General features: G+C 33.4%; 1 protein-coding gene across 1 annotated transcript; it reads right to left on the minus strand.

The window, feature by feature from the left end:
• Positions 1-645: 645 nt before the first annotated feature.
• LOC143224202 (anoctamin-2-like) lies at positions 646-5,728 on the minus strand. The gene is made up of 2 exons (XM_076452634.1): positions 5,659-5,728; positions 646-4,037 (listed from the first exon to the last, which is right to left on the minus strand). Exons 1-2 carry the CDS (start codon positions 5,700-5,702, stop codon positions 3,899-3,901), a joined length of 183 nt encoding a protein of 60 aa, XP_076308749.1. The 5' UTR covers positions 5,703-5,728; the 3' UTR covers positions 646-3,898.
• Between the last annotated feature and the right edge of the window lie 4,804 nt (positions 5,729-10,532).

A 10,532-nucleotide genomic window follows, 5' to 3' on the forward strand; every position in this document is an offset into this window, starting at 1 on the left:
CCATGAGAAACCTGATGTTAGCAGTCATTTTTGCCAAAAAATCATAAATTAGGAGTACAAAAATACAAAAGTTTAAAACATACTTTAAACTACCCTTTCAACTGGTAGAACACCAGATTAATGTAGCACACATTTAACTTTCAGTCAAAAACTTAAGTTAAATATTTTCATAAATTTTATAAACCAGTGAAAAGTCCATTACTATTACTTATGTCATATACATGTTCATAAATAAACGTATAAAAATATTGGAGCCTTTGACAAAACACTGGTTTTTACTGGGTTGTGATGATGACCCATTTTGATTAGAAATATGAAAGGGGGGAGGGGTGCATTAAATACCTGATGACAGAAGTTATTCCAACATTAATTGTTGACATGACATTCTATAAACTAGATCAATAAGATTAACTGGTTGAGTCTACACATTATTTGAGAAACAAATTTGTTTATTATTAGTACCTTATCTTTTCTACACACAATGAAACCAATTTATGCAAAACTGCTATTTACAATACCCACCTTAAGTGTTTTGTATTTGCAATATGTTTATCATCACAGCTTTTAAAAATTTAAGACATGTTACAAAGATAGCAGATTGCTAATTCTGTAATAAAACTAATTCTTAGTAAGTCATGTATATCAACCAGTGCAATAACGACTTGCCAAGTACAGCCAATCACGTGATTATTTACCAACTGATCTGTAATGCACTTAAGTATTGCTAGCAAAACAATCTACAGGTATACTGAAAAAATAAAAATGTCATGTCAAATGTGACATGTGAATTTTAAAAGTTAAAACAGATGAACTATCATTTGTATCAAGTGATACTGATAATAAAACCCAATACCCGATGGACCTCTTTTGACAGTTTCACTATTATCTGGAAGAGAATCAAGTTAAACTCCTTTACCACAGTATTTCTTGTACCTTTAACTAAAACACACCGTATGATGTGTTGATAAGTAATGAATGTCAAGGTGAATTGTCTGTACCATACTTATAGCAAAGATTGAGTAAGGCAGTCAGTAATGTGAACAGTAACACTAATGTCTTAGATATTCAGCCCCCAATTTTGACCTAATTAAAAGAAAGACTTTTTAGCCATACAAGACCTTCTTGAGTTCAATCCATTAAAATACACAATTTAATTAAACAAATTTTTAAAATATGGACACCATATTCTTCATTTTGCTAGCCTGGAGCATGATAAATTTCATTGCTTCATTACTATCCACTATTTTCTTAAAACTTTATTTAAATGTTAAAGATAATGCACTAAAATTAACTTATTTCAAGTTTTGGCACATGCCATAATATTAAATAACCACTTTCATAGTGTTAAATTAAATGAAATGTGGAAACTTGACATGCATGACAGTGTTTGATACCTCAATACAAAGTGACATCTAATTTCCAGACTAGTGAATTTACTACAGTAGAATCAAAGTCAATAATTAAATATTCGTTCTTTTACAACAAGAACGTCACACCAATTCCATCTTTACTCTTCATGACACTTAAGGCTCTTAACTAAGATGAGTCTGAAATGAAGCTTTTGATCAACGCACCAACAACCTCACCCTATTTACAATATTTTTATTGGTTTCTTGGCATATGAATATTATAATTCATAATTATAATTATGAACATAAAACCAACATTTACATCTAGTCTACAATGTTAAGAGAAAAACTACAGTAAGAAAAGTCATAAAGAGCTTTCTGTAGCATAATGGTAATTATCATAACCTGCCAGGAAGACTAACAGGTAAGCACAAAAACCACCATCAGTCACCTGAAGTTGGCCTTTCCAGTTCTGGTGTCAAGTTACTTAATGTTACGGCCATTTTCTAATTTCAAATCAAACTAGAGAGATTGTGATTCTTAAAAGGGAACCATAATAAAAAAGGTTTAATGAATAAATATAAAACACTTAAATGAGATTAAAAAGATTAATAGCCTTTAAAAACTAAAAACTTTATCAAGTTGGACAGTGTCACTGTCACCAATAACTCTGTCTAACATCATGGACAAACCATGGAACAGAACGTTTAAAATGGTGTTGTCGTTGAGAGTCGTAACAACAGCAAAAAAATAAAATATGGCTTATTGCGATCTGAGTGTTACATAGACTACACACTGGTGCATCAGTTCCAGATAAAAGCAAAGGATGAGTTAAAAAACTGTGATGTGACCAATGCATAGTCTAGTTAGAACAACTTCCTCCTTCCAATCCTTACAGAAGCAAGACAGCCAAAGTCAAATATAGAGTTTTATTTGGAAAAGCTTGTTTTCTCGTTGTTCACTTCAAGTCAACTGCCAGCTGGCACAGAGCCAAGCCTTGAATACAGGACCATAGTCCCTGTAAGGAATAGGCACAGTGGTGATAGTGTCAGAGCAGATAGATTTAGCTGCCGTGTCTGCAAGCTTGTTCCCACAAATACCAACGTGGCCTGGTATCCAGAAAAACTGGATAGAAGTAGATTTTAAAGAGAAATGGGCCAGTCGGTTTTGAATATCAGCAAGAACACGGTGTGAACCAACATGAAGCAATTCCAGGGCCAAAAGAGAACAAAGCAAGTCAGTATAAATAGTGCAGTTTGAGTACTACACAGATAAGATTTACTGGAAAAACAGGTAGAAGTTTGGTTAAAAAACAATGAGCAAAATATTCTTACAACTCGAAGTACTTATAAAGGTGGTTTGTTTTAAGAGAAATAGTTTCTTCTCTTTATGATAGTAAAAAATATATTCTGTACATTGTCTTTTTTATTTTCTATCAAAATAAAATTCATAACTTCTTGTTCTTGTGCCCAGAGATTTATTCTGTCCTATAATTTTTTTTTGTTTCTAATTAAATGAAAAATGTATTTACATCAGGCAGAAAGTTTTTGATATATTAGTGTGTGGTTATTAGAACTTAATAGAAGTATACTATACATAGCTTAATCTATTATAAATCTAATCAAATGCATTATTAAAGTACAGAATCTGGTGACTGGTTTTGAAGAATATCTGGTATTTATCTTCTGTTCTTTATTTTAGGGAGCTTCTAGATAGACTTTGGCAAAGTTTGAAATGTACTTGTTCTTGTGGCACATAAATGTATGGAAACTGTTTTCCCTGTTGGACTTAATTGACCATAGATATTTGATTAGGTGTTATTATCAACCAGTTTAACCAGTGCAGATTATAAAACTTTATGAACAAAGATTAAATTATGAATATTTCTTAAATTACTAATGAGCACGCACAGTCAATCAGAACAGTATCAGTGCTACACAATTAGAAAAACATTATACTGGGTGAACAGAAGCCACAAAAAAATCTAGCACTTTTAGAATTGGGTAATAAAAAAGGATAGTTTTATAACAAAAATGATTAATCCATCCATTTTGTGTAGGATAACTTAGTAAATGTTATTGAAGCTTTTAAAAACATTCTAGGATTGTCCTGGCTGTATTAAAATGTATTACCTATTATAGCCTATTTATGTTGCTTCATTAAAAACAACTGAACATAGTTATAATGTTTATACATTTTCAGTCGCAATAAATGTTAAAAAGTTTCCAACTCCCTTAAAGTTAATTTAATACAACATTTCTCAACTGGTTCTGTGGGTTTATGTACACCAAAACATATGTTTAACTTTCTCAAAAAATTTAAATTACAAATAAAAGGTGATTTAATAAAAGCTATTCACACTTTATATTTGTTTTGAAAACTTTGGTTAAATAAAGTGTCAGGTTAGTTCTACAATTAGCATTTAAAAATATTTTATCTTTTGAAGAAAGAAGGTTGTATTTTATGTCCTAAAGTGAAAGCTACTGTAAATTGATTTATTTTAATATAAACTAAAAATAAACTGTAAAGGTAATTAAGTTTAATCAAAACTAAGATATAGAAGTTGATAAATTGTTTCCAACTGCAAAAATAAAAACAAAAACCAAGCGAGTTGTAGCAAGCTGCCAATATAACGTCTTATATTCGTATTTGTTGTTTGCTGTTGGGGGCTCTCTATAGTCTTGGTACCTGAATGAAAAAACCATGAAATAAAATGACCTTAAAATAGAAGCCAGCATTTTAAACAACTTATTTTATTGTGGATGTTTTACACTTTATAAAATTTCAACTTTACCTTAAAATTGTTATCTGTACTCAGTCATTTTTTTAAAAAATTTAACTTTCTATCTTAAACAACTAAGTACATCCTTGGAGAAAAATACTTTAAAGTTTTGTTCAAATGTCACTTCTGTTACAATACAAAATGAAACCAATGGTGAATATTATGAAATCTCTTGTGATTATTTTTTATGTTTATAGAAGGATAATAAAATTTCTGTTTTGTACTATGAATAATTATGCTATATTAAAAATATTGAATAATGCACTTGAATAGAAGTGTAAAACCACTGTAATTTCTAACCTTCAAATAGGTTTATAAAGAACAAAAATCAAATTCATTACTGCTTAAAGCAACATTTTTTGTCTAAACCTATCAGGCTAGCTTTGTAGAGTATTGGATTTTACTACTGAAACAAAAAGAAACTTGCCTGATTTATACATAGAATACCCTCTTTTTATTAGTTATATAAATACAACCAATTTTCTAACAGCAATATAAAAGAGAGTTACACATATTTCTTGAAAAACAGAAGATAATAGAAGGGTTTGTCATTTGGGTTGAAATTTTATATTCTGGGTTGTCAGTATCTACTATATATGTTTCTAATTGGTTGAACAATTTGAAGCCCTCACAAGAGAAGATACAACAAAAACTTATAAATGATAATTCAGAGCATCACAAGATTGTGCAGAGAAGTACAGACTGAGAACGTATTTAAATATTCATTTTTAAGTTATAAAATATCTTTTGTACCAAGTGTAATAATATGTATTGATTGATATAAAGTAGTTTAATTAACCCTTTATTGTCTCCACCCATATATCTACATATGCAAGATATCATCTACAGCATTATATCTGCACATGCCAAAAATCATTTCAACCCATATGTCTTTGCATAATAGACATCATTTCCACCCATATATTTAACATGACAGACATCATCTGTACCCATCTATCTGTGCATCATTTCCACCTACTTATACATGCTAAATGTATCATGTTGCACTCAACTGCCTTGCATCTGGTTCATTGTGGTCAAAATGTTGTTGCAGTGATAGAAAATATTTCCATGGATGATAACTTTGAAACTAACTCAATAAAATGGTTGTACCTTGCACAATTTGATATCCCATGTCAATTGGGTTAAAGTTTGAATCTATGTAAAATGGTTGTAACTTGTGCACTTTGATATCCCATGTCAGTAGGATTAATGTTTGAATCCATATAAAATGGTTGTGATTTGTGCACTTTGATATCCCATGTCAGTAGGATTAATGTTTGAATCTATGTAAAATAGTTGTGATTTGTGCACTTTGATATCCCATGTCAGTAGGATTAATGTTTGAATCTATGTAAAATGGTTGTGATTTGTGCACTTTGATATCCCATGTCAGTAGGGTTAAAGAGACACTACACTGGTATGCCATGCCAGTTGGGTTAGAGATACCACATTGGTTCTTAATCACACATACATTGTTTTTATGCTCTGTTAATTTGAAACAATAAAGCAAAAATTAACACTTACTTGCAGTATTCCACACTGGTGTCAGTCTCAGAAACGATATTCATATCAACAGAAAAGCCACTGATATTGAAATCTGACAAAGTAAAGTTCAGAAATCCATTCAGTGACCCATCTGGTGAAATGAAAAATGTACAGAATATTTTATCAAAAAAACTTGATGTAAAGGCGATGATCAATGCCTGAAAAGTAAGAATATAGAAATGATAGTTCAGAAAATAACATACTTTCACCTTAAGTAATATACTGTAACATTATCTAGTTTAATAGTGTAGGAGCAAACCTTAAAGTGTTTCACACCATTAAGTAGATTTGACAATGTAAAAAAATTATTCACATATGTAAACGTCATAGTACACAGTTAACTAGGTTTGACATCGTGGATTATAATAAAATTCATTGTGTTAAATGTCTATTGCATCACTAACCATGCTTGATAAACAGAAAATAATAGCATTTTCATCTTAAATTTCCTATTACATCATTACTTTTGAATTACATGAACATCAATTTACTACATAGAATTATTATACTATATAATTCCAAAATGGAGTAATAATATGGTGACAATGTACTTCAAGTGATCAGAAAGGTTAAAAACGATTTATTGTTTCTATTGACATTAATATGTAATACATTATAAACTCCTGTCTCTTCATGATAGTAACAATTAAGTCTTTACATTACACCAAAATTGTGGTGGGTCAACACCATGACAATTCTTTAATGCACAAAATTTGGTCTTTAATTAATAACAACCGATGGTCAGTAGGTGTAAACCTGTAAACTGACTCATAAAAAGAAATCCCATCAATGTATTTTATAAACCTACTAAAGGTGCTTTAGATAATCATTGCAGATAAAATACAAGTACACAGAAATTCTAAAAAAAAATCATATTAAGTAACAGTTTTGGAACTGACCTATACTTTTTACATTAATTACTGTAATTTAATAGTCACCTTAAACATCAAACGTTTCTACCTTTAGTCTTATACTGTTAAATTAAGGACGGCTAATGCAGGTAGCCCTCGCGTAGTTAAGCGCGAAATTCAGATCAAACCCCAGTTCTTACGAAAAAGCGAGGAAGCAGTTACGATCCTAAATTAAAACTATTAATTTTTCATTTAGGGCCAGAATTAATAAATATAACAAATGTTATCATTTACGTTATAATGTTCATTTTGTTTCCAATAACAGGATATGAAATTTAGGTTCGGAATAAACTTCAAATTCCAGAGGGCTTCCGAAAGAGCCTCCCCCTCTGAAGGTATTATGATATTGAGAGGCGTTTTTAGGTATTCTCTAAAATTTCTTTGCTTGTTTATTTCAAGTTAAACACAATGCTAAACAATGGGCTATCTGTGCTTTGCCCATCAGAGGTACTGAAACCCGGTTTCTAGCGTGTTTAGCCCGTAGATATAACAATGAAGACTAAACTTCCTTTGTCATTCGATTACATATTTTAACGAGTGTTTTCTGTGATTTTGTCCTCCAACGGCGAGGGCGAAAAGACACCTATTCTCCTAATTTGAAATTAGCGTATGATGTATGTCTAAATTGGAGCACGTGGTTTCGCCAATAAGAAAAAAAGGGTTGACTAAGATAAAAGTTGGATATCAACTTCAATTAAAAATGATAAAAAAATAGACTAAAATAAAAAAATATATTTCTAAGACGAATTCTATCAATCTATTTGTGTAGTCACTCATCCTTCCAAGCACAAACTAATCGTTTTCTCTTTAAAAAAATAAAGATTTTGAGGGTTTCAATGAGGTGTTTTACATTGTTAAGATAATAGATAGTTTTGATATAATGTGTTTTACATTGTTAAGTGGATAGATAGTTTTGTTTGTGTGTTTGGTTTTGAATTTCGCGCAAAACTACTCAAGGGCCGGGCCTGGCATGGCCGAACGCGTAAGGCGTGCGACTCGTAATCCAAGGGTCGCGGGTTCGCGCCCGCGTCGCGCTAAACATGCTCGCCCTCCCAGCCGTGGGGGTATATAATGTGACGGTCAATCCTACTATTCGTTGGTAAAAGAGTAGCCCAAGAGTTGGCGGTGGGTGGTGATGACTAGCTGCCTTCCCTCTAGTCTTACACTGCTAAATTAGGGACGGCTAGCACAGATAGCCCTCGAGTAGCTTTGTGCGAAATTCCAAAACAAACTCAAGGGCTATACTGCGCTAGACGTAGGCTTTTTCAGTAGCCGAAATGTACATTTTTAATATAGGCGTGCTTCTAAGCTTTTCGATCTAAGCGATAGTTCGTAAGTATCAGTCAGTAGGCTTAAGTATACATACAAGGCTTGCAAGTACTATCACAGAATCTACCTACGTCTTATACGTAGTGCAAGATTAAGTAAAATTTTCATCACAACAGATTAAACAAAGTATGAAATTCAAAAATATTACTCCCAAGCGTAAATTCTTGTGATCTAGATCTGGCAAGCCATTTGTAGTTTGTAGCTGCATCAATCTTATGTGTATATTGTGCGGTATTCCTACGCCATTTGTTCTTATGCATGCTGGTTTTATTGTCGAACGCCTTACTCTCTTTAGCTGCCGAAGCCGCTGACCATAGTGAGCGTTAAGCATACAGTTAACGACAGGTTCGGGCCGCTCGGATCCAGACGCGCCCGACATCACCCCCCTCCGCTCCCTTTAGTCTGAACTTCGATTTTACAACAAGGCTCATTAGACCTGTGTTTGTGGCCCTCATTAATCCATAAAATTTCAGAATATCACCGCCCTCTGATAAAGTGCTGGTGCTTTATGGTAAAAGAACAATATATTCTCTTATCATAGATAGTAAAAATATTGTATTTTCTTGTAAAATTAGAACACAAAAGGAGCGGTTTCAACGGCCTGAAGCCTCTACTCGAATTGTATTGCTAGTTTTTGTTTAGGTGTTTTTATTTAATAGACATGCTTATAGACATTATATCACAACGTGTTTGCCTGTTGATGAGCTTTAAGAGAAATATAATATATTTGTGATTGTTTAAGTATTTTTCGAGAAACTTGCAATTACTTGTGTTGTAACTAGCATACATTATTGTCCCAGCGATGCCCAGGCGGTCAGTCGGCTCGGTAGTCACTGTGAGGTTCGCGCGTTCGACTTAAATACATTGTACAATTCAGTCCTACTTCCATTATATTCTATCTTCCTTCGTTGTACGTTAGAGTTTTTCAATAAAGACTGTATTTTAGCCTGTTGAGTCATCTGGGAAACAAATTTCAATTATCACAAGCAAGCGTCTGAAACTTTCCGATATTAGACAGTTCTGCAAGCCAGTTAATAGTACTACAAATGACAGTGCAGATAATCCAACAACCTCAAGCAAAGAAATAGAAACTTGCCATACAGAGGAAATACCATGTTCATCAGAGGACGAGTCTGAAAATACTTGTGTAACTATTGCACATCATGAACCACCAGATAGTTGTAAAACAAGTTTGTGCAGTAATGAAAAATCTGACACTCCACAGATACAGTGTGGAAAGCCATATCATCCAGACGTACAACTAATACCACGATAAAAAGCAAAATCTCAAAATATCAACTTCCAAGGCAAGTTGTTTGATGTGTTCCCATGGCTGCACTTCGACAATTAAATTCAAAAAGTCATATGATTTCATTGTGCCAAGGCGGAAATAAAAAACATTTTACAGGGAAATTGAGAGACCAATGGAGTATACCTTCATATCCACCGTTTTTTTTCAACTGGTAAAAGGCAAAACAGAAATTCAACGAACACCAAGCCTCCTCTCAGCACAGATTCGCTATATCTCCAGAAGGTTCACTTGATGTAACTCCAGTGACTGTCCAGTTACATGATGGAAAAAAGAAGCAGCAGGAAGAATGCAAAAGAAGTCTAGCCAAAATATTCAGAAGTTTACATTTCTTACTGCGCCAAGGTTTAGCATTACGTGGACATACTGATACGAAGGGGAACTTCCTGCAGTTAATGAAGCTCCTGGAAGAGGAAGATCCTGAGTTGACGGCCTACTTGTCAAAGAAAACCACATTCACAACACCCCAGGCTCAAAATGAAATAATGGAGATGTTCAGCCATCAAATACTGAGGAACATAACACACGAAGTGCAGCAAAGTAAAATCTTTGCATTAATGGTTGATGGCACTTGAGATGTTACAGGTACCGAACAGGAAGCAATAAGTGTACGATATGTAGATGAGACCTTTACGTCCATGAGACATTTCTTGGTTTGTAGAGTGTTTTCAATACAACTGGTGAAACAATATTCTTGACTATACTTGATGTACTGACTAGATTCAAATTTTTATTGTCAGGATTAAGAACACACAATTATGATGGAGCCGCTAACGTGAGTGGTGCGTACAGTGGATGCCAGGCAAAAATAAAAGAGAAGCAACCGTCAGCTTTGTTTTTTTCACTGTGGAGCACACAAGGCTAATTTAATAATGCAACATGCAGTTGAAGCTTGTGAATGTGTTCGAGATTCTATCCAGTGGGTACATGAACTTAGTGACTTGCTTCAGAGGTCAGGCAAATACAAAACAATCTTTTAAAATATTGTATCGTTAGACAGCCACAACGGTCCAGTTAAATACATCCGCCCACTGTGGCCAACACGCTGGTTGTGCCTCCTTTCTGCAATTACATGTGCTAATGATCACTACAATGACATTGTTGATTTTTTGTCTGAATTAGCAAATGAAAAATCAGATGTAGCAGTGAAAGCACGAGGTCTTCTGGACAGATTTGACAAAGGAAAGACAGTTTTAGGATTGTTGATGGCTCAGCATCTATTAGCTGCATTAGAGGAACTAAACCGTGCATTCCAAGCAAAATCAGCGACAGTATCTGGCATGACTGAAGCATTTGCAACGACA

This window comes from Tachypleus tridentatus, chromosome 8 (assembly GCF_004210375.1).
Source record: "Tachypleus tridentatus isolate NWPU-2018 chromosome 8, ASM421037v1, whole genome shotgun sequence".
NCBI lineage: Eukaryota > Metazoa > Arthropoda > Merostomata > Xiphosura > Limulidae > Tachypleus > Tachypleus tridentatus.